The sequence below is a fragment of the Camelus bactrianus genome, chromosome 14 (genome assembly GCF_048773025.1).
Source record: "Camelus bactrianus isolate YW-2024 breed Bactrian camel chromosome 14, ASM4877302v1, whole genome shotgun sequence".
Classification (NCBI taxonomy): Eukaryota; Metazoa; Chordata; class Mammalia; order Artiodactyla; family Camelidae; genus Camelus; species Camelus bactrianus.
In genome coordinates this window covers 1,433,049-1,456,824 of record NC_133552.1, presented here as the reverse complement: position 1 = coordinate 1,456,824, position 23,776 = coordinate 1,433,049, and the positions used below count along the sequence as shown (strand labels likewise).

Sequence of the window (23,776 nt, the reverse complement as noted above, 5' to 3'; positions counted from 1 at the left end):
CGGTGCATGACAGGTGTGGCATGGGGGACAGCGGTGGCATCACTGAGTGGGGAATGGCCTCACTGCCCACCAAGTAGGAGGAAGGGCAGTTTGAGGTGCAGGTTAGAGTGTGGGGGCTGGTGGTGAATTGCCATCACGACAGTGTGACTTTCTCCGCACTGCTCACAAGCCCCAGCCCAGGACAAGTGGAAAAGGAGGAACTGGCCTCTGCGGCCGACCAGCAGCCAAGATAAGGCCGAGCAGTAGCACTGAGAGCCTTTGTTTCACAGACACCAACTCAAAAGCATCCACTTCCTCCTGTGTGTCGGGTACTGGGGTAAACATGTTCCTGCCCTTCAAGAAACCACGGAATCTCAGTCAGCTCGGCTGCTGCAAACAGCACAAGCTGGGTGGCTAAGACAACAGACACTTCCCACAGCCCTGGAGGATGAGACGCCCAGGACCAGGGCGCCAGCCAGTCTGGTAAGACGCTCTTCTGGGCTTGCAGACGGTCACACAGTGCAGAGAAGCAGCTCTGGTCTCTCTCACTTCCTACAAGGGCACTGATCCCATTGGGAGCCCATCCTCGTGACCTCACTTTGACCTCATCACCCCTTAGCACCTCCACATGCAGGGTTAGGCCTTGTCCCAGTCTGTCCCAGCTGGCACCACAAAATACCACCCCCTGGGGGCTTATAAACAACGGAAATGTATTGCTCACACTTCTGGAGGCTGGAAGTCCAAGATCAGGGGTGCCGACGTGGTCAGGTGAGGGCCCCCTCCCGGGTCACAGGCTGTCCTCACTTGGTGGAAAGAGTGAGGGGCTCCAAGGGGTCTCTTCTATAAGGGCACTAATCGCATTCCTGAAGGACCCACCCTCCTTGTGACCTCATCACCCCGAAGGCCCATCTCCCAACACCATCACTCTGGGTGCCAGGCTCCCACCATCTGTACCTGGAGGGGGACACACTTTAGTCTGTAACACACGGATTGGAGGAAGGAGACAGGAGCAAGCCTGCAGCGTCCACTCACTGGGATTCTGCAGAAGCACACCGGTGGAGGGTCTTGGAGAGAACGAGCCAGTGAAATGGCCCCGGGGGAGGGTGGCAGGAGGGAAGGTGCAGAAGACCCAGCGATGAGCTGTGGGGACAGACTGGGGAGAAAAACGGGCCCAAGTTGCCAAGAGCCCCCTGCTGGGCTAAAGCACTTGAACTTGAACTTGAACTTGAAGAGCAGGTGCCATGGTCGGGAGTAGGGGGCTCAGCAGAGTAAGGAAGCGTCAGGCGTGGATTCAGAGCAATTCCTCTTGCCCCGATGAACGATGAGCAGAAGCCCAGAAGTCCAGCTTGAAGTCATGGAAAAATATTTCCACCTCCACAGGGTTGTATCTTTTGGTGCAAAACCACGCCCCACACCCACCACTGCATAGGTCAACATTCGAATGTTAAAGATACAGAGAGTAATAAAGATAAGACAGGTGTGCACCTGAGGGCTGGCCTCCGAGCCCAGAGAGGTGCACGGACAGCGGGGCCTTATCCGGACCTGGTCTCGAGGCACGTTCCTCTTACGCCCTCTCTTACAAAGCCAGCCGCCGGAATTTTTACCCCTTCTTCATCTTTCATTTACAGTGATAAACAGCTTTCCGTCCTATGAAATAAACTTACAAAAGACTCTGTAGTTTCTCTTCTTCTCTGCTATCCTCGATCACGGAGCTCCTTGTAAATCCCACATCACTGAAGCCCGTTTTTGTCTGCACGTCAGTATGTACGTAAAGAAGCAAGAAGATACAGCACGTCAAACCACACCGTCAGTTCACGAGCAGTGGCACTGGATGGAGGTGCCGCGTTTCCGTTTTTCCTTGTGTTCCCCAACGACAGTGCTTGTCGCTAGTCTTCACTGAGGTCACGAGGCGTAGCACCTGTCAGCAGCACCCCGCGGTTTGCGCTGCAGGCGCGCGCGCGAGTCAGTTCGGCACAGCCTCCGGGCCGCGTCGCCCACAGCGGCCTTCCCCGCCGGCAAGCCCGGCCCCCGCGCCTAGGAAGCCCTCCGGGGCTGCCCGGGGGCCGGGGCCGCGCATTCTAGCCAAGGCCCCCAGACGGCTTTTCCCGCCGCCCTGACGAGGCGCCCCGCGCCGAGGGGTCTAGCGCAGCAAGGGTTCCCCTCTCCTGGCCAGAACGCCGCGCGCTGGCCGCCCTTCCCCGGAGGGCCCTCGCTTGCCCCACTCCTGGCTTCCGGGGAGAACTGTTCCTTGGCTCATAGGCACATCACTCCCCTCCCTGCCTGTGTCTTCACATGGCCTCCCCCTCTGGGTCTGCGTCCAAACTTCGCTCTTGCTACGGGACACCAGTCATTGGAGTAGGATCCACCCCAATCCAGCATGACCTCAGATTAGCTAGATTCCACCAGCAAAGACCCAAGATCACATTCGTAAGTGTCAGGAGTTAAGAACTCAACAGATTGGGGGTGGGGTGGATACAATTCAACCCGTGACAGTTCCCAAGTGAGTTTTATAGCCCACGGAGTCTGGAACCTCTAAAAATTTGGATGACGGATTCATTAAGGCAGAAGGCCGCCGCAGCCACACGGGACCCCGACAGCCTGGGGTTCTGCCTCCCCGGTGAGATGTGGGGTGCAGGAGGGGAAGGAGTGGGTGCGGGCGGGAGGTGAGACACCCAGAGCTCCCCCCGCAGGACACGCACAGGGCTCCAAGCTGGGGACCCGCCTGCCCAGGCCCCCAGCAGAATGCTCGAGCTACACGGGGTCACAGGAAGTCTGCGGACCAGACACGGGCACCTCACTTCCACCTAAAGACCGAACCCCAAGCGGAGGCCCTTCTCACCCCGGTGCCACTGGCTCCACTGCGGATCCGAGTCTGGGCTCGCAAGGAGCGGTTTTGCAGGCCCTGGAGTCAGATGACCCAATTCAGTCCTGGCTCTGTCACTGAGGGATCCAACCCAGCGCACGGAAGCCTCGGTGTCCTCACCTGGGGACAGGGATGATGAAAGGAAGGACCAGTCGGGTTGAGTGAGCTAACTCGGGGAGGTCTTGTCACAGCATCACCTTCGAATACCTGCGGGCTCTTCCTCGGTCACGTCGGCACCGCGGCTGCTGGTGACAGACTCTCATCTGATGGAACTGACCTTCACTTGACACCGCTCTCCATGCGATTCCCCACCTCGAAACCTAGTAAGTTCATGAGCAGTGATTTCCTCTGATACCAGTGAATGAAGACAAAAAATCTTGAGGCCATGAAGTGTGTTTGGTGCAGACTTCTTGATAAACCAAAGCACTAATATGTCTCCTCAGGGATGACAGAGGGAGGCTCCATCTTGGAACACATGTTCATTATATTCTCAGCAGTGTACTTAAATTTGCTATATATTGAAAAGTTTTATTAAATGTCCCCATGAAATGTACTATGATTTACTCACTCACATAAAAATAAAATAGCAATGTTGCTTTTTAAAAAGAGGCTCCTCACGGAGTCTCTCTTCTCCCCAAACTCAGAGGAATCTAGTGACCACGTCAGCAGGTGGAAAAGAAGCTGGTCTGAAACAGGAAATCACCAGTTGTGAACCAGAAACAGCAAGCTGCCAAGGCTCTAGGTCTGTCTGCTTATCTAAACTCCCGGGGGTCAGCGTTTGAGAAGTCCGTGTGGATGGAGAGCAGACAGCCCCCCGGCAGGACTTCCCCAGAGGCACCATGGGGAGATGATGTGTTGATCCACTGCATCTGCAATCATAAAAATCAAAACCGACATGTGGGGCAAAGGACCAAGGTCTCCTGGAAGGTTGCTTCTCGTCCTTTTAACACTGCTGCCCACGACGTGGCTCTGTGGCCTCCAGTGTCAGCGCGCCGGAGCACCAGCATCACCTCGCGGAGCCTGCCCACCTGTCGGCGGCCCACTTCCGGGGGGGCAGGATGGCGGCTGGTTACATGCAGCACAGGCGTTGATCTCCCCGGCGGCTTGTTTGTGCCGAGTCCTGCCCCTCACGGACGTGAGCTGCCGGAGGCGCGCGCTCCACAGCCAGAGCTCAGCGCGCGGAGCCAGGCTGGCTCCCGCAGGTGTCGCCCAGGGCACGAGGCTGGGCTGCAGGCGCACCCACGAGGAACCTGCGTTCCCTGCCTCCATTTACAGCTGCTAGCAGGATGCTGTGTGCGTCACACAGTCACCTGTCATCGTTTGGTCCTGGGGATAGAAAAGGGGGGCAGAGGCGCCATGAGCATCCCCCGCGACCTGGTCACACCCACAGCCCCCTGCCCCCTGCGCGCCTCTGCCCCCACCCTTCCTGCAACCCCACGAACCCTGAGGGGAGCTGTGGAGCCTGGGCTCCAATTTGCCGTGATTAAAGCAAACATGCAAACAATGAATAACTAACTCATTTGAGTGAATTTTTGTGCCCGCTACACAGTGGGCATTTTGTGGCATCACTGCCTCAGAGCAGAGGTACCACACAGGGTGCACGAAGGTGGGCGTGAGCAGCTCCAGAGCCAGGGACCCGAAAGGGGGGGGCTGCATCCAGGAGGGGAACCCAGGGGTAGCGGGAGCCAGGTTGTCTCCAGGGAAGGGAAGCAGGGTAGTGAGCAAGCCTGGCATGCAGGTGAGTGGACACCGGCCGGAGACCAATCTAGAGACGGACTCCAGCTTCTGATGGGGTGCAGATGCCTCCCAAGAACAGACCACCCTGACGACAGGGGAGATCTCATTCAAGGCACTGGTCAGACTTTCATCGTAGAAAATTTTCTACAGGGTGAAGAGCAGATCAGAGCTCAGATCAGGGCAGGAAGACCCCCGGAGAGCGAACCTTCACAGAGCCCTGGACTGGGGGGCCCCCCGAGCTGGAGATGGAGCAAATTCTGCAGGTCCCTGGGCTCCTGGACCAGTCGGATGTGCATGAGAGCCCTGCTGAGCATCCCAGGTTAGAGGTCAAGCAGGAGACGACCGCCTCCACACCACCCCTTCCCCGGGAGGAAGCTCTGGACCTGGTGTGCCCGGTGGGGGTGGGGGAGCAGTAGTGTGCAGCTCTGCACGCTCCCCACATGCTGTGCTCATAAACACCATCTCCGTGGTGAAGCCGCGGCCGCGTCTCCAGCATCTACCTCTCCTCCTTGTCACCTTGCCCCAGACTCTCTCCACACAGGGTCCCCTCTGTCTCTGCTCGCTGTGGCCAACCCAGGCTTGTCCTGCTAGGCGGTGACCAGTCCTCGCTCCCAGGACACACGAAAACTGTGGCTTCGGGCACTGGCTCCTCTGCCGTCAGCAGCGTGGACCCTGCGCTCGGCCCAAGTGTGTAGCTTTAGCTGTTGGCCCAGCTGGAGTGGGGCCTGACAGTCAGGTCCATTCCCTGAGACAACAGCTACTGAAGACCTACTGTGTGCAGAGTGTCACCCAGTACCATGTGTGCAAGACACACAGAGGTAAGTCAGACCATCTGCAGGAGTGGGACCGGTGCCATCACAAAGGGGTGTGTGACACGAGGCCTGGGAAGACCAGCAAGGCACAGACGCTGGCCCACAGTAACCAGGCACCATTTCAAGGGCTCATATGCAGCTTTCGGTGGTCAAATGTCTGGGGCGGGGGTAGGGGGGGTAATTAGATTTACTTATGTATTTTTAGAGGAGGTACTGAGGACTGAACCCAGGACCTTGTGTATGCTAGGCACGCACTCTACCACTTGAGCTATGCCCTCCCCCTAATGTCCAGGAACTTTCAAAGCAAGCTGTTAAGCCATGCGTAGTTTGGAACCAGCCAGGATGAGAGGACGTACACCAGGGAAATCAGCAAATCCCATAAATCAGGCCTCCCCCATCCCACCACCTGGCCTGTCTCCGTGACAACGGCGGCAGAAGCTCTTCAGAGCCCGCCCCCTCCTCCCTCTGGTGCTGGGATCCATCAGAGGCGGGTAGCACACCAGCCCACACATCCCAGTGGAGTCTGGCAAGTCTTGTGCTTCGCTGTGGAGCCTGAAGTCCCGGCTTTCTGACCCCTGCGCCCAGCCATAGAAGTGGGCGGGGCCGGGGTGGGATTCAGCTCGGTGGATACAGATGGTGAGTAAGGGGTTCAGCTGCTCAATTACAGCCCAAGAGGAAACTGAGGCGCGGGAAGAAGGGGCCGGCCAGGGTCTCTACCACCTTCTAGAACATAGCTGTGTGCCCCCAGGGGCAGGTCTGACAGCTCCATGCCTCGTTCCCCACTTTATAAAGTGGGGACACTAATGCCTGCTTAGGGATTGTTAGGACTAAGGGGTGTGATGCCTGCACCGTTCCCACGGCCAGGCCCCCTCAGCTGCTGCCCACCTTGTTGCTGGCCGCTCCCGACGTCCTCTCGGAAGAAGCAGGAGAAAGTAACACGACTCACCACGGTCTCCTCTGCCTTCCTCCTCTCTGAAAACCCCAGTTACTGTCATCCCACGACTAGACTGCGTTTCCCCGAGTTCCTAGCTGAGAGCTCCCACAGCTTCTCAATCATGGAAACCTCTGGGAACCCCCTTCAAGCATAGATTCCGACCCACGGAAGAAGACCGCCTTGGGGAGCACGGGAATGAGCCCGCGTCGGAAGCTCTGGGTCCTGCTGCTGACGGAGGCCGGGCAGCCCCGCCCACCTGGGCTCCGGCTGCCAGTCCCCACGCCCACTCAAGACAGTGGGTGTCTGAAGATCCCAGAGTGGGTGAGCCCATCATTTAGAGGATTTTTTCAGTCTGGGACTCAGGAGATCTTTGCAAGAAACAGCGTGTGCCCTCTCACCAAGTAATGTAAACCAATAACAGGCTCCAATCATGCCATTTTTAAAAAAGCTTTAAATAACTTTCTCAATGCAAAACAACCCACTTAAGCAAACTGAAGTCATTTTACGGGCCAGCTGAACCACATGTGCACCCAGAACCACGCTGAACCACGAACCACGTTTCATCCGCCGTCACTCGGTGACCAGCGCTACGAGGTAAGACGGGTGAGTCCACATGGCTCCCACCACAGGATGCTGCCTGTCAGCCGAACGCCTCCCCTGCTTGGGGCCGGCCGTGGGCCCTGTCCGTCTAGATTTCCCTATGCTTTTAACCACATCTCGTACATGCACCAAAAAGAAAATGGTCTCCTTCTGAGCCCCTCCCTCCTGGTGAACCTGGAGATGAATTCAGCTTCTGTGTTTTCCCCAATAAGTCAGTGTCGCAGCCCTCACCACGGCCACCTCAAGCCCACACTGCAGTGAGCCGCAGCTCTGCCAGCGCCGCGAGCCTGGAAGCCCGCTCGCTGCCTTTTCATTAAAATTCCAAGTTGGTGTTTTTGTTTTCAAAGGAAGGACAGAGCCCATCAAGGTCACTGGGAAGGATGCCTCACTGCACACTTACCCTGGGCAGCTCCCAGGGGGGCGGCTCGCTGCAGCGGGAGGGGCTTCTAGCAACTTTCAGCACATCCTCCAGATACAAAGAGCCTCTACGGCGGGAGAGATCCCAGCAAGGAAGACAGGGACGAAAGTAGGTTATTGCCTGGAGATGCCGGCCTTCCCCTGGGCTCCAGAGCATCAGAGGTTGGGTTCTTTCCAGCTAAATTTAGCATCCGCGTTAATGTGCTGGAGAACAGTGCCCTTTAGAAAAGCCACATAAATCAGAAGAGGGAAGATTACTAAAATTTGTGAAGCAGTCGCAGCGAGAGACCCCTGGGCACGACGACTGTGGTAAGTACCTTGTTAAGCCCCTGGCCCGGCCCCACCTGATGTTTCTTGTTAACACGAGGGGTCCATTACGGAGCGTCACCACTTCCCCAGGGAGCAGCCATCTGCATTTGGAGCTGGGCAGCGATCTGGGCCCGGGCCAGCCTGACAAAGCCCTTCCTAGAGTTTCAGAGACGAAGAGCCTGCCCAGCAAGCAGGCTCCCCAGATTTTCCAGGGTGATCTCAATTTCTTTTTGTCATCTTATTCTTTTCAATAGCAAAGTCATTCCGCATAGAGGCAAATAGGCTTCCATGTTTACTCCTGGCAAAATTTTCCATATAAGCAATGGTACAAGTCAGAGAACAATCCTCTGCTGGACTGTGCATCCTGGTTCTGGGGTCAGAAATCAGGGTCCATCATTAGTTTGAAACTCTGCCCCCCCCCCCATTGCAAGTGAAGGTGAAGAGACATCTCCCCAAGGAGAAGAAGGCAGCATTCGAGAAGCAGATCTCGCCCGGGCGCCATGATGCCTGGAAGGACGGCGGATTGGTTGCTGCCCTAGTTGACTGTGTCCCACTGTCCCTCCGGGACAGCTGATTCTGTGGTGGGCACACGGTGACACGGGGAAGAGGAAATCCAATTCCAGCTCAGCGGCTGATGGTGTGACCTTGGGCAGGATCTGCCAGCCCTCCAGCCTCTCTTTCTCTTCCCCAGTAAAGTGTAAACACTAAGCATACCTGCCAGGAGGAGCTGTTGTGAAAAACAAAATGAGGGCATGCAGGTCAAGGTGTTTCTCGTGGCGTCTGGCACATGGGAGGCGCTCGAAGAATGTCAGGTAGTGTTATGCAGGTGCTGATGACTTCCCAAAGGGAGAAGAGAGGGAGGGAATGAGGAGATGTTGAGAACGCAGACTCTGAACTCTGTCTTCATCTCCGCAGAGCCAGAGGATGCAGAGCAGATGGGATTAAGCAAGCACTCCAACCGGTTCTGAAGTCCAGTCCACTGAGGGTGACAGTGTGGGTATTATTCATGGCACACAGTGTTCAGAGATAAACTGAGCCCTAGGAGATGTCGGTGCGACTGGGACAAAGCAAAGGCCTTTCATGTACTGAGCAGCACCAACAAGCTCAAAACAAGTCATTTTCTCTTTAAAGCCTAATGTCCTTTGCCCACTTGGGAGCACACCCAGCGCAAGATGCAGCAAGGAGGACCAGCGCTAAGAAGCGGTGAGAAAGGTCTCCTGCAGCTGTAGGCGTGACTGTCACCTGCCAGGCGGAGGCTAAGTGACAGGAGAGGGGCTGCCTCCGCTCTGCCCCGGGCGACATGAGTGGCTGGTGTGTGGCCACGTTCAAACCCTCCCTCTTCAGCTTGTTCACTGTTTAAATCACTTGGCGCAAATCCTGTAAGCTCTGTGAGCTTTAGTTTCCTCATCTGTAAAAATGCAAATCACGGGACCTCCCTCCAAGGTTTTTGTAAGGATGAAATGAGAAGCTGGCCCCGAGTGGGTGCTGAACACAGAAGCGCCCTCCCCACCGGAGAACAGTCTGCCCGCCTCGCGTCCAGTCCCCTCCAGGCTCCCACCAGGTGAGTGAGAAATTTAAAGCCAGCCAGTCCCAGGTGTGACCTGCCATCCTCTGCACCCCGGTGTCTCTGCGCAGATGAACCCAGACGATTACGAACATCAAAGCGGTATTTCAACGTGACTCCTGCCCTCCCCATGCTGCCGAAACTCGCAAGACCTTCTGATCTCCAGAGCAAATGGCCTTTGGCTGGGGCTTCTCTTCCTCCCCCTGCAGCACTGGCACTGGCTGCTTTCCATCTCGAAAGCCTTCTCCCTTCTGGTTTCTCTGGTTTCTCTGCTCTGGGTTTCCCCTCCCTCTCTGCCCTTGCCCTCCAAGTCCACGGCACCGGTCCCCTGGTCCCCTTGATTCCTGTGCGTGCGCGCCCCATGCTCCCAGCCCCGTCTCTCCTCCTTCCACTATGTCCCCATCCTGAGTCTCACTCGTGCCAATGACTTCGACTCACTCTCTAAAATCATGGCTCCCAAATCTGTATCTGTGGTCCCCATACCTCTTTTTGAAGAAGATACATCTTTTCCAAAACTTAGACTAGGGGTCGAACACCCCAATATCTGCAGGGGCTGAGCAGGTCCCATTAATAACCTCCTGGACTCGAGGGCAGGAGGGAGCAGGGGAGACCGCAGCAAAGTGGGGACCCTCAACTCCAACCGACTGTGGTCCTGCAAGCATGAGAGCTCAGGGACCCAAATCTTAAGGTTTTTCAAGAGGAGTCAGAAATGCAGACTTTCATAAGCAATTAATGAACGATCAATTCAATTTCTTTTTAACTGTGTGGGGAAAGCCCACACAAGGCAACTATACCTGAAAGCCAGATGTGAGCTACTGTTTACACGTCGTGCTGGACCCACAGGTTCAACTGCTCATTTTAAGCCTCATTGGAAAGCCTCCTTGAGGGGGAGGGTAGAGCTCAGTGGTAGAGCATGTGCTTAGCATGCACGAGGTCCTGGGTTCAATCCCCAGCACCTCCTCTAAAAATAAAAGAACCTAATTATGCAAACCCCCAACAAAATAAAATAAATAATACAATAATAAAGAAATAATTTTTAAAGGCTCTCTGGAACCTCAAATTTAACATATTCAATCCACCATAACCCTCCCTGAACCAGCAACTCTCACTGGTCTGTATTTCAAATGTTGCCAGTCCTACTCTCCCAAGCATTTAGGCTTCAAACCTTTGCATCCTCTTTGACTCTTTGCTTTCCCTCATCTGGCCAGCTCTGCTTTATTACCTCTGCAACAAGTCTTGAGTCTCCATCATCCAGCATACGCCTGCATCGCCCTGCTCTCTCCACGGCAGTTCCACGCTGGGCTGGCCGGCCTCCCACCTTCTCCTTCTCTCCAAGCTGGTCGTCTGTGCACAGCGGGCTCATTAACCTGCCTCAAATACTCCTTTTCGTATAACTCCCCTACTCAAAGTTCCGAGCTCCCTATAACCCCCAAAGCGCGGCAAGCCCTTCTCCAGCTGCGTTCAAGGTCCCCAGCAATCCCGGGCGGGTACACTCACTGTCCCTTGATGTCCATCCCCTCCTCCTTCCCTGGTGGCAGAACCCCTGGTGCCTTGCCCGGAATCTGGGCATGGAGACCAGACGTCCATGGGACTAAGTTCTGGCTGACAGAACGAACGTGCGTCCTGGTGGTTGACTCTGGGAACCTTCTCTAAGAGATGGAATAGGTGTGCCCCTCCCCCCTTCTTCTTTGTCCCTTTCTGCCTCCTGATTCTAGAACAGGATGCTACAACCTTGGACCATCCGCTAAGGGTCTGCAGCGCAGACTAACAGGAGAGAGGAACGTGGGTCCGCGACACGCCAGCTGCTGGGCTGCACACGTTTCTATCTTGTTTAAGCCGTGGTTCCTTCTGGCTCTTGCCGCTCAGTCAGCCTTACCCGTCACTCACAGATCTCCCCTCACACGCCTCTCCCCGCCCCCAGCCGCCCCCGCCCACCATCCCGACGAGGCCACGCGCCGGCCCCGACGCGCTGTCCCCGACGCGCGTCTGCTTCCCCGCCTCCCCACCTAGTCTCGTCGTCCCCTGACCGTTCTCCTCTGCTTGGAACTCTGTGCTACTCCCAAGGCTCCCTCAGAGCTCGTGTGTCACTTCCGTAAACCCGCCCCCGCCCCCACCGGCCCCTGCTGCCTCCCCATCAACCCCGTCAGCCGCTCACTGCGCCCCCCCTCCTTGTTCTCGCGGGTACTCAGCCCGACCCCCGTGTTCGCGGCCGGCACTCTGCCCGAGCACTGCCGGCCCTGCGCACAGAACGGTGGATCCTAGACCCAGTGCGTGTAACTGAAAGGGGGAGGAACGCACCCCAGGAGATCGACACATGGGCTGAAGGGTGTGAGCAGAGGGTCCCCCACAGGCCTAGGGGTGCCTGGGGATGGAGGAGGACCTATGGGTGGGCTGGGTCTGCAGACAAGCTAGAGGTGCGGCTGGACTCACCCACCAGTACAGCCACCCCCACGTCAGCTCTCCAGCTGCATCACCCCCAGATCTAGGGACCAAGCAACTGCACAGAGTTCCCAACCCCGGCCCAGGCTCTGCCCCTGCCTGGCTCCTTCCCACGGACGTGGATGGTCAGTGGGTCACTGTCTTTGTATTTGACCAGAAGTACATTTTACACCTTCTGACTTGGGCAGAACCCCCACAGCAACCGAGTCCCACAAACCCGGCTAGATTTGTCTTCTGGCACCTGTCTCTGAACAACAAGAGGCAGTGTGTGGCTTGGCAGAGGGTCCAGGTTAGGATTTCATGACATATGGCCCTGTTGGATGTGAGCCACGCAGGCAGCTCGTCCAGGGAGCTGGTTCCTGGGCTGTGAGCTGCTCACCTGAGAACCCCCATCACCTCTTCTCACCAGACACCTTTGACAAAGGATAATGTCTGAGTGCAAACAGCAAGGAAAGGGGCTAGGAAAGAGGACAGCAGTGCCTGCTCTCCCCAGGCCTCAGGCCCCCCTGAGAGCCGGCCTGCCAGGGCTCGGATGCTCACTGCCCACGACCCGCGTCGGCCTCTCTCCCAAGCGACACGTGCTCTCTGAGAAACGCGCGGCCCTGACGGAGCAGACCGGGGGCAGATCCGCACCACCTCTGCCCCACCCTAGCCCCGCAGCTGTGCGTCTTGGGTTTCCTAAGAAGTTTGGCACTGAGGGTGACCCCAGACAGGAAGAAAGGAGAGCGTCTGTGTCACAGGCTGGATGCAGGGGACCCTGCCTAGTGAGTGGGCCAAGCGGGGAGGAAGGGCCCGGGGCCCGGGGCCCGGGGGGCAGAGTGGTGAGGACTCGTCCCCGAAGCTAAAACACACGCTTCCCCTGCGGCCCGAAGGCCGGCCTGCCCGTGGCGCCCCCACTTCTCAAGGCCTCTGGTCCCAGCCATCGAGTCGGCCGTCATGACAGGCACACAACATTTCCCAGGCACTTTCAGAGGGACGCGCTCAGACACAGACCTTGGCTTGGACCTTGGGTCTGTTGTTTTTAACCTGTCCTTCACTTTCACTCTTTCTATTTTCCTTTTCGTGTGCTACTTCCAACTTACTCTTTATCTTGATTAACGTATCATTTCATCTTTCACTTGCTTTTTTTTAGTGGAGACAAGAAGGGATGGCTTAAAGTGTCAGCCCTGCGGGACGGAACCTCGAACCCGTCTCAAATGGGCGTCAGCAGACGTCTTCTGCAGAGGGCGAGCGAGGACGTGTCCTCGGATCTGCAGGCCACGTCGTCTCCATGACAGCGACTGGCTGCGGCCGCGGTGTGAATGCAGCCGTGGACAACACATACAGAAGGAGGGTGTCTGGCCCTCAATACAACTTTATTGGCAAAAACAGTCGCAAGCAGATTTGACCTGTGGCTTGGATCCATAGCTGACCCGGCACAGAGACCCCAAGAAAAGAGCCAGCGGAGGGAACTGATCTCATCGGTCTTGCCACAGGGGGCACACTCCACGTCCCAGCCTCCCGAGGCCCATGGAACCTCTTTGCTCTCATCCGAGCCTCCCAGTAACCAGATTTTCTGGTCTTCAGGAAACTCCCAGGGCCCTGCTAGTCAGACCACGGGCTGAACCTTTTCATCCTCGGCCCTCACCAACACGGGCCTCACGGGCCCTCGTTTTCACCTCCCCCCAGCGCCGGACCATGGCTCTTACTCCTGGACAGAATGCCCCCAGGAGCTTAAGAGGACACAGCAGCAAAAGCGTGTGTGGTGCCCCGAAGGGGGCCTCAAAGCTCAGGCAAAGAAGCGGGGAAGCACATTCCAGGTTGAGGAGGGGAACGCTTCAGTAGGGGAGGAGGGAAGGGCTGGACCGGAGGGAAGGTGACAGAACCCTGAGCTCAGAGGCCAGGCAGGTGGGGAGGAGCTCCCAGGGCCAGCAGGGCAGCTGCTGGCATCGTGGGCTGTGTGTTTGTGTCCCCCTCAAACTAAACCCCCAGGGTGACGGGGTCAGGAGGTGGGTCCTGCGAGGTGCAGAGGTCCTGAGGGGGGACCCTCACAATGGGTCAGTGCCCTGAGAAGGAGCGGCCCCAGAGAGCTCGCCTCCTCTCTGCTCTCACGTGAGGACACAGGTAGAAGTCAGAGGTCAGGATGGGCTCCCCAGACCCCTCTGCTGGCACCTTGACCCTGGACTGTCCGCCTTCAAAACTGGGAGGAGAAACGTTTATGGTTTGAACCATCCAATCTGTGGTGTGTTGTGAGGACAGCCCGAGAGAAGGCAGCTGGGACATCATCTCAAAGAGAAAAAGTTTCTTGTACGACATTAAAAGAATCGAGTGCTCAGCCCAGTGGGCGAGGGAAGAGACAGGAGGACTGGGTTACGATTAGATTAGCAACAGGGACACCAGAAACAGATACATTGTGACTGACTGTAATTCAATTTTTTAAAATAAGTAATTAATTAAAATTTTAAAAAAGATTACGCTAGCCATAGGGCTAGGTAGTATCCAGGTTAGGCTTAAGATGAGGGTGTGGCTGATAATTAAGGTACCACTGGTTTGCTTCCGATCTGAACCCACGATTCCAGAGGTACTTGTAACCCATTGTAACTCACCACTTCTCAGACACGTTATTTTTCCCATGCCACACATCTACTTTTCACACGTTTATTTTTCACATCCCCACGTCTAGGAGGTGTCTTACAAAGGTTCCTACGTGTCTTTGTTTAATCGGCAGTATCCTTACTTCATCGCAACAGCAGTGCAGTAAGTAATGGTGTATCTTCCGAAAAACAGCAGCATCTCATTTCTTCTAATATGGCAGACGTGTTCCAGACAACGGAAAATCAGATGGTTCACGTCAGTTCAGAGGACACGCGGCCATGGCGGTGTGTATCGTTGGTAGCTCTGCGCCCAAATCTCGTGCCCTCCGGAAGCTTCTAGAGACTGCGAAGTACTTTCTCGAAGAAAAGCTAATCGGGTCCACATCTGTTTTGTGCCCCAGGGTCCCTGGAGGGGCCCCAGGAGGGCAGGTCGAGCGCTGGGGCTGCTCGGCGGCAGCAGCAGAACACACGGAACGTGAAGAGTGAAGAGCGCGCTGCCGCGCAAGAGCCGCGAGCCGCTCCTGAGAAGCCTGCAGACAGAGTAGGGGAGCGGAAATGTGAGAGCGGGAGGTACGGCGTTTCCGTGAGGAATTTAGCAAGCGGGCAGGTTCAGTAAGCAAAACAGCTACTTTTAAAACAACCCATGGCTCATTACCAACCCACTCCGCGACGCGAGCTCACCTAGGTCCCGGCCGTTGCTGCAGCCGGGCCGCGCGAGCGCTGCGGGACGCACGGGGCCCCGGGGGCGCGCCAGCCGCCCAGGCTGCGGGGGGACTGGGGCGCCTCAAGGCGCCTGCGCGGAGAGCCTGCGCCACTCCGAGGGGGGCTCCTGCCCTCCTGCCCGGCGCCCCTGACTCTGCACGTCATGACTCTGCCTCCCTGGTTCTTTGTTTTTCATTTGTTTTTGGAGGAGGGACTGGGGATTGAAACCAGGCCCTCGTGCGTGCTAAGCACGCGCTCCGCCACTGAGCTCTATCCTCCCCCGACCCTGGTTCTTCTTAGATTGTTTTCACGGTAGACATCTGTTGTATTCCCACACCTCTCATGGCTCCCTTGTGCCTCAAAACTATTGTCCACAGTCGCTGCTTGACTCTTAGGCCAGGGTTGGGTGCACAGAGTTGGCTCGTTCCCCGTCCCTCTCCTGGTACTCTCTGCTGCCACAAGCTCATTCCAGGCCACCGTTTGTGTCTCCCCTAAGGCTCCTGCCCGTCAAATTCCACTCCTCCACGGAGGCTTCCCCAGCTGCTGTCAACAGGCCACACCTAAGCTCTTGTGACAGACACCTGGTGACACAGCTGTCCAGAGGGCTCCTTCTGCAGAGGTGACCAGGTTCTATGTGACCAAGACACTTCAGCCAAAGCTGACTGGACTAGGATGGGCTTCTGACCTGGGCGGAACCGTCCCAGGCAGGCCAGGGGCCAGAGGGTTCACCAGGTGCCAAAGCCCTGCTTAAAGAAGGATGGAGAGGACCAGGCAGAGCCATGAGAGCCCCACTGCTGGAAATCTGAACAGGAAGGTTCGAGAGTGGGGGGGAGGGGGGGAGAGAGGGAGGGAGGGAGGGAGAGGGAACTTACAGGAGCAGGGCTGAAAACATCAGCAAGTCATCAGGTTTCAGCTACAGCAGAGCCTCAGCGGAGGAGCCAGACCGCCTGCTGCTGCCAGGACATGAGGTTGCCTCATCACTAGAGCAGACCTGGGTCCAGCGCAGCTTCCCAAGTCCAGTTTCTGTGCTGCCCGGTCTCGCTCCATTTCTGTTTCCCTAAGAAGCCTGTGGGCAGAGTCTCCTGGACTCCTGTGAAGTCAGAACGACTGGCTGAGGTTCCTGTGTCCCACATGTACCCCTACGGTCCTCCAGAGAATCCGAATAAGTGTTAATCCCATAAAACAAAAGAACCGTGCGCACAGTGACCTTCACCAGTCCCTGCCCCCAAACATCTGCAGCCTTTCTAGCCTGAACCATGCGATTTGGCACTCACTACAGGATGCCTCGCCAAAGCAAGGGCACTAATTTTGCATGGGCTTTAATTTCACTTCCCAGCAGATCACACACTTCCTCAGGGCAGGGGCTCAGGGCTCCTGTTTCTTCTTTATCTCTCACACCCCATATAATCTTGAATACGTCATTTAACCTCTCCAAGCACCGGTACTCTTGTTTTCAAAACTGGAGAAATAATAGTACCTACTTTAAAGGGCAGTTTTGAAGAATAAATGAGAACATGTCTGCAAAGTGCTTGGCATAGTGCCTGGCACACGACGAGTGCTCATCAAGCACTGATGGACGTAGTGATGGCAGTGCTGGTGGTGGTGGTGGTGATGGCGGTGGTGATGATGGTGATGGTGGTGGTGCTGGTGATGGTGGTGCTGGTGGTGCTGGTGCTGGTGGAGGTGATGGTGGTGGTGGTAGTGATGGTGGTGATGGTAATGGTGGCAGTGAGGGTGATGGTAGTGGACTGTATACATCATAGAGTCCTGAACACAGTAGATAACTTAGAAGTATTTGCCGCTATGTGGCTCACCTGGCAAACCACATGCTCACAGGCTGTATAGCGGAGTTAAGGGACAGAGATGAGCAGAAGGGAAAACCAGCACCTGTGGAGCACCTGCTCCGACCCCAAGCCCTTGCGGGTCTATCTCATCTATACCTCACAGCAGCTCATTGGCAGAAATCCTAATTTAAATTAAATGACCTGCCTAACTTTATGAAGCTAAATAACGACACTGCTTGGGTTCCAACAGCCACACCCTTTCCTCTACACCCGGCGGCCCCACAAACAACCCCTCAAGACTGATGGGCAGAGGGAGGGGATGGCCAGCAACGTTCCTCCAAAGTAGGAATGGGTTCAAAACACAAACTCTGTGTTTCTCAAAAAACACCATCCTTACGCACACTAACTGCACCGTTCGCACCCTAATTTCCCCCGTCAATCTTCACTTTTCATCAACTCCTGATCAAGGTTTGCATCAGTATCAGGAGAAATAAAGTTGAATGACTCCATTTCAACACTGACCTAAAAGAAGGAGCAGGAAGCGATGCTACTGGCTGAGGGTGGCAAGATGCCGTAGTCAGACTCCTTTCAGAAACAGCCTCCGACCTCGGCGTTCTCTCCTTCACAACCACAGTCCTGCCGGGTCTGCTCTGCAGGGTCTGTCTCGCTGGGCTCTGTGCCCTGCTCTGGTACGGGGACTCTGGAAGCTGCTTGAGGGCAGAGAGGGTGACAACACTGCTTCGTGTCCACAAGTGCCCGGAACTTAACCTCCACTCACTCACTTGAAGATCTCACTGGTCCTCTGATGCACCTCGCTTTATGAGGCTGGGGAAGGAGACCCGGGCAGTGGTCCCGGGGGGTGACAGTGCTTCAGCTCAGCACTGGGCCGGCGGACCCCCGGCTCCAGGCGGCACCATCACCCCCGCCCAGCCCCGGCCCCTCACCAGCGGCGCTGGTTCCAAAGGCTTTGCGGTCCGGCTGCCCGGATTCAAACCCAGCTGTGTTGCCTCAAGCTGGGGGACTCCCCGACACTTACTTAGCGTCTCTGAGCCTGCTCCTCAGCCAGACGAGGCGAGTGCCAGAGGAGAACACAAACAAGTCCTGGAGCCTCAGCCCCGCGCGCGACCACACCTCCCGCGGCAGGGACGGTCACTGTCATCAGTCACCCACTGCGTTTACCCTTTGGGGCTGTGCTCGCCACCTTCCTTCCTCTGATTCTCGGTGCCGACCCTTGACTAAAAGCTAGACGGCAGCGAGACCACCGGAGGGACGCCGCGGAGCTGTGTGGGAGCCGGCAGGCGCTGGGCAGGAGACAATCAGACGTGCGCTGCTAGAGCTGATACCGCAGCTCAGGGGCTAATGCAGTTTTGGGCTCCGTTCCCAGCAGCGAACAGAGGTGAGAGTCCCGCTCTAACAGCCTTTCTCGAACCCCACCTGGAAAACTACATTAAATTCCGGGCACTTCAATACCATAAAGAGGTAGAAAAGCTGAAGGGAGTTCAAAGCAGAGCAATAAAAATGATGGGGAGGTAGGGAGAATTGATTTACTGGGAAAGATTAAAATAACGAACTACGTACAGCGCGTCTGGGTGGTGACTGGCGAGGAGCATGGGGGAACATAGCAGCCTATAAATAATGGGGCCAGTAAACAGCCGCGGGGAGCGTTCTTGAGCTGGTACCAGGAGGCACAGCCGGGAAGGAGGGCGAGACAGAGGAAAGGACAGTTTATGAAGAACCTGCGGAAAGCTGTGTGGGCTTTTATTCAAAGACAGAGAGAGACAGGCAGAGAAATTAAAGATGCCAAGCAGTGACGTTCCAATCCAGCAGGACGGAATCCTACTTCCCAAAACCCTATTGTTTTCTGGTCCCCATCTGCGTGTCTCCTACCCCAACTGCTATGGCCCTTGGTGGTCAGCACCCCTCCCCCTACTGCCACCACTGCCAGGCAGCAAGCTTGGCAGAGAAATACACCAGGTTCACTCACCGGAGACTCCCCAGCACCTGACGCAGGGCTCACCTCCTAGTCATCATCCCATAAATACCGGCTGAATGAAGGGCGTGGTGAATGGCCAGTTTGCAAAGAAATAAATGAAATAAAGCATTAATTACCAAAAATGATACATAGTAAGGGTCATGTCAAAGCAGCAAAGATCTAGCAGGATCACAGCCATGGATCGTGACATGTAGAATTTTAAGGTTAGAAAGGCCGTTAAAAATCTTATATTTCAATGATTCTCAATTTTTTTCCCCAAACCAGTTCACCTGTGCACCTACATTTACACACAATTTCCAGCACGCTCACGTATTCCCAGACCTTTCTCTCCACCATAAATAATGCCTATCAGAGCCAACTACATGAGAGGGACATTCTCCCGTGGAAAACCTTGTCACCACTCTAACTGAGTAAAAGAAAAAAGTGAATACTCTGTGGCCTGTTGTGAGCGGCCCTCCCTGAGACCCTCGCGTGCCACTTATGCCTCCGGGGGGACCTCGGCCTCCGGGCGGGCGGCGCGGCAGCACTTCCCCGCAGGCACACACTTTCAGCTTTTAATTTTGAGTAGAAAAGTACTTGCTCTTCTCCTCACGCCTCACTGTGACCTGTGTGTCACCCAGCACCCCCTCTGCTGAGCAGGTAGAGTGACCGTCCCGGGAAAGCCCGTTCATGGTGCAGCCCAAACTATAGGACGGGGTTTCTACAGGTTTCCCGAGGCCCCAGGTGCCATTCTGTGATTTCCAAACGCAGAAACTGAGGCTTTGTGTTAAAAGTTACTGGAGCAAGTGACATCCTGGTGACACAGGAACCACCAGCCACCTGCTGAGCGCCCCCCTCACTCCTCTCGGCTGCCTCAGGGGTCCCCACCTACACCCCAGACTTCTCTGCACAGTTCATCCCACAAAGCCACAGGCACCACTTTGTCAAGCTCTGTGGTGAACAGAGAGGATTTCCTCCGTCCATTTAGCCAATGCTTAGGAGCTGTAGTTACGCAGTTCAGAGGCAAAGTCCAGACAGCCCTTGATGCATACATTTGTTTTTGGAAAAGTCAACTTCAAAGCCTGAAGTCCATCTCCGGAATCCCAGTTCCCCCATTAACACCCACAATAAAACAGTAAATACATTCCAGGGAGAAAGCAAGCGGAGGGGGAGCCATTTTTCAATTTACTCAGTGAAGCGGCCGCTGCCCCGAGGCCCGTGGCGCGTGGTGGGCCCACCTCTAGAGCCCAGCACCACCCAGGGGCCCAGAGGCCCGACGACTGTTTCAACACCACGCCGGGCGGCCGGTGCCCGGGGGAGGCGGCGCTGAGGTGGGTCTGAGCATGCGCAGCAGGGGCGGGTCCCCAGGGAGAGGGGGCCGGGAAGCAGCCCGGGGCGCTGGGAGCGCGGCGGGGGGCGCGGGTGCTCCTCAGGAGGTCCCGGGCCTGGAAGTTCTGCCAGAATCTGTCCTGCGGCCCAAGGGGGCCCCAAAAGTTCCCAAAGTGGAGAGAGCGGGCCGGAGAAACGTCAGGGAGAGCGCACGCCTGGAACCCAGAACTTCCCAGTGCGATGTTGAGCACTTCAGGTGGCGAAACCCGATCCCAGTCTGAGCTGGAGGCCGCGAAGCCCGACCTGCACGGGTCTGAAGTTACGTCCGGGCTTCACTGACCCGCTTGCTGGGATACCTTTTTCAGAACAGACCCACTAACGTTTTGGAACTGGAGGTGCTCCCTCAGGCCCTGCGGGGGTGAAACAGGGCGCCTACACCATGCAGTCCCCTGCTTAAGCTGCAGAACATCCCGAAACACAGCCGGCCCGGGGCACGGGGTCGCAGACCTGGTCCACCCCGGCCGCTTCGCGAAGGGTCGGTGAGGGGCCGTGCCGACGTCAGGGGGTCCGGCCCTGCTGCCGGAGGGTGAGGGAGGGCTGCACTGCGGCGCGCTGGGGAGGGCAGGGAGGAGGAAACGGTTCTGAAAACAGTTTAGGGATAAGTCAGGACTTGGTGGGGGGGGGGGGGCTTGGGGCAGGGCGGGAACGAGGACTCCCGAGTTTCCTCGTGGACGTCCTCATGGATGGTGGTGTCACCGTGAGACGGTGCTCGCAGGAGGCAGGGCAGGAGCAGCGGTGAAATAATAGGTCTGTCTGAACATCTGTGAGGAGCTGGAAGAAACACTGAGCCATCAGGCAGAGGCAGCCGAGCTCAGTGGGACACAAGCTCGGAGAGGTGTGTGGAAACACGCGGCGGTAAATTAGAATCTCACAGAGTGACCCAGAGCAGAGGCAATTCAGAATCGTCGTCCCCCCAGCACGGGGACGAAGGCAGAGAACACTGGCCACGCTCCCCAGAAGCCCCCTAAAGAGGGGCCATGGTACAGCTGAGGCAGGAGCTGGAAGCAGGAACAGGGCCTTGAGCTGCCCTGGGGTGTGCTCCTCTGCCTTCCCTGAGCCGACGAGGCCCCACAAAGCTGCTTGCTCCTCCTGGGCTCAGTTAGCACCCAGCCTTTACAGCCTCCCAACTTCCCAAAGCGCTCACCATCCAAGTCCTCTTCCGCTAACTCCAGGTAAACGACGTGGTCGAAATTCAAGCCCCACTGTAGATCAACAAAACAGAGACGCGTAGTCGGCTTTCTCTTTTATTGAGTCACAGAGGTGGGAGAATGTGGTTTTGCATCTTCTGAAATTGGTGCTGTAAAGAGTCACAGAATCTTCTGGGCTTTCATGACATTTGGCAGATGTAGGACAATCACATACACTTCTCCTCATGCTGGGCTCCGTGTATGTGTATTTTTACTCTCCTCCGGCTAATCTCTGACACGGTTGCAGAAGTCATTTATAAAATGCAGGTGTGACCCCTAGCAATAAACCACCAAATTCCAAACCGGAAGGAAAACCTACCAACGCACCTAGCCAGGAGTCACTAACAAGGTGGCTTTGTTCGAATGGGTAGTTCATATAAAACAATGGAATTACCAAAGGTTGTAAAGTCATTTTCTATGAAATAAATTCTTGCTCGATGAACATAGATGGTAGCACAGCTTATGGGCTGTTTTCTGTTTTTGTCTTTTGCACTTGTTACTCATTGAAAAGACCGAGCAGAAAGCTGCTAGAAATGCAGGACTGAAGGCCCCGGCCCGACAGGGGAGGCAGCAGTGAAATGACAAGGTCTAGTGATAGAGCGTCCTTAGTGTCCTTGCTGTGTCTCTCTGAACAGCCCGGAGGGGGATGGGAGCCATCCCACCAGCCCCTAGGACATTAGGCTGGTCAGCATGGTCAGAGTTGAGTCTCAAGGTCTTACGAGAAGGAGAGAGATGGGGGAGTGACGTGTGATATTTGTGGCCAGGTCTAAAAACGCCATCAATCTCTTCTGTGTGCATTCCATGGCTAGAAATTAATCAAGTGGTCAAACCCAGCTGCAAGGGAGGTTGGGAAATGGAGTCTCCAGCCAGGCAGCTCTGGGCCAGATACCCGCTTGCTTGAAGAAGGGAACCGCATCATGGAACGTGAATCACGGCCCACGGTCTTCCCCATCAAGCCAGTGATGGCTTCAGCCCAGGCGGGTACCATCTCAGGGCTCCTGGACCACTTATCAGCCTGGTGTCCTCTGCACGGAGATGAAACAGATTCAGAGGACTGAAGAGAGGGCACGTTTTGGGGACACATGAAGTGAAAATTAGATAGCTCGTCTTCTAAGGTGGACTGTTTCTCACTCCCAGTGGAAACTGAACCAGATCAAGTCACTTCACTCTCTAACTTCCATCTGTTTCCATTTGAAGAAGGAGGAGGCGGAGGGGAAGGGGGTCTCACCCAGCTGGTCTCACCCAATTGTGAATTAACGCCAGTATAAATGATTAGCATTTTAGCGGATTCAATCTCCTTTTTACATAGTCAAGCAGCACAGTTGGAACATGGTCCCACGCAGGGAAGGCACAACGCTATGCACTGCAAAGCACAGAACGGCCAAACTTCCGTTGAGACAAAGCACAGCTGGTTTATTTGCTGCCCTCCAGCTGAAAAGCTCTAATTCCAGTTGCAGAAAGCAGAAATGAAGCCTTAATTGAACCTCCTCTCCTTTATCTGTAACTTGTCTTCAGACCGTTAATCCTTAATCCTACAGTCTGGACCTTGGAGTCGTATCTCAAAGTCCTAAGAGTGGGTTATCCAGTCACTGGATTACACAATGGATTAGTTCTTCCCTCGAATCTCTCATGAACTTCACAACATAGTTTGAGGTCTGGCATCGGCTTCAAGTGCTTAGCCCTTTCTAGAGGGCAGTAACTAATCGAATGGGGCATCTGTCACTGCGTCCTTAATATAGTTCCCCGAGTGTGCTCAGAACCATCGGGTGTGGTTCCCGATTTAGCCTCGTGACAAGTTGTCACGAGATAAAAACAGCTAAACAGGAATTTGGAAACTGAACTCCTGTTCTGTGCTAAAAATACAGAACTAATCATTACAAAGCACTCCCAAAAAGGTGTTTGCTGTGAACTACATACAGGTCAGAACTGTCTTGTGGCTGTTCTTTCGTTTAGCTGCCACATCTCCCCCACTGCATGTCGTAAGTCAAGCCTCTCGCAGCTGCAAACCTGTGCTCTCCTCGCTTGGAGGTTTAGTTTAGAATTGAGTGGAGGACTCTAAAGAGCTGAGTTTTAGAAAATGGTGATCAGGGACAAATATCTTAATACTGTTTCCCTGCCTCTGGGTTCTCCTCTTTCTGCAGTTAGCGAATGTGGGGACCTCTTCCCGGATGGAGAGATGCCTGTCTGCGGGTGAAAGCAAAGGGGGTGACTGACGCGCCAGGGATCACACAGTCACCACCATCCCATTTCATCTATCTGACAGCTCTTTATAAAAACAAAAATTTTGTACATAGTACTTAAAAATGTTGTCACAGTGGTATAATTGGCATACAGTTAACTGCACAGAAGCGTACACTGTGATAAGTGTGACACAGTTATACACCAGGTAAGTCAAGATCATGAACAAATCCATCACCCCTGCGCCTCCTCACCCCCGTCGCAGCCCCTCCTCTCATCCCTGCCCACCCTGTGGTCTCCAGGAAACCACTGATCCGCTCCCTGTAACTCTGCATCA

General features: G+C 55.5%; 1 protein-coding gene across 2 annotated transcripts in view; it reads right to left on the bottom strand.

The window, feature by feature from the left end:
- Positions 1-12,851: 12,851 nt before the first annotated feature.
- The window catches only part of FGF9 (fibroblast growth factor 9), a 48,946-nt gene continuing 38,021 nt past the window's right edge, over positions 12,852-23,776 (bottom strand). Inside the window, exon 3 of one of the 2 annotated variants that reach the window (XM_074377914.1) lies at positions 12,852-14,757. In XM_074377914.1, the coding sequence (XP_074234015.1) occupies positions 14,485-14,757 (273 nt within the window). In that variant the 3' untranslated portion in view covers positions 12,852-14,484. The remainder of the gene's footprint in view (positions 14,758-23,776) is intronic. The other variant, XM_045514187.2, reaches the window with a different exon arrangement.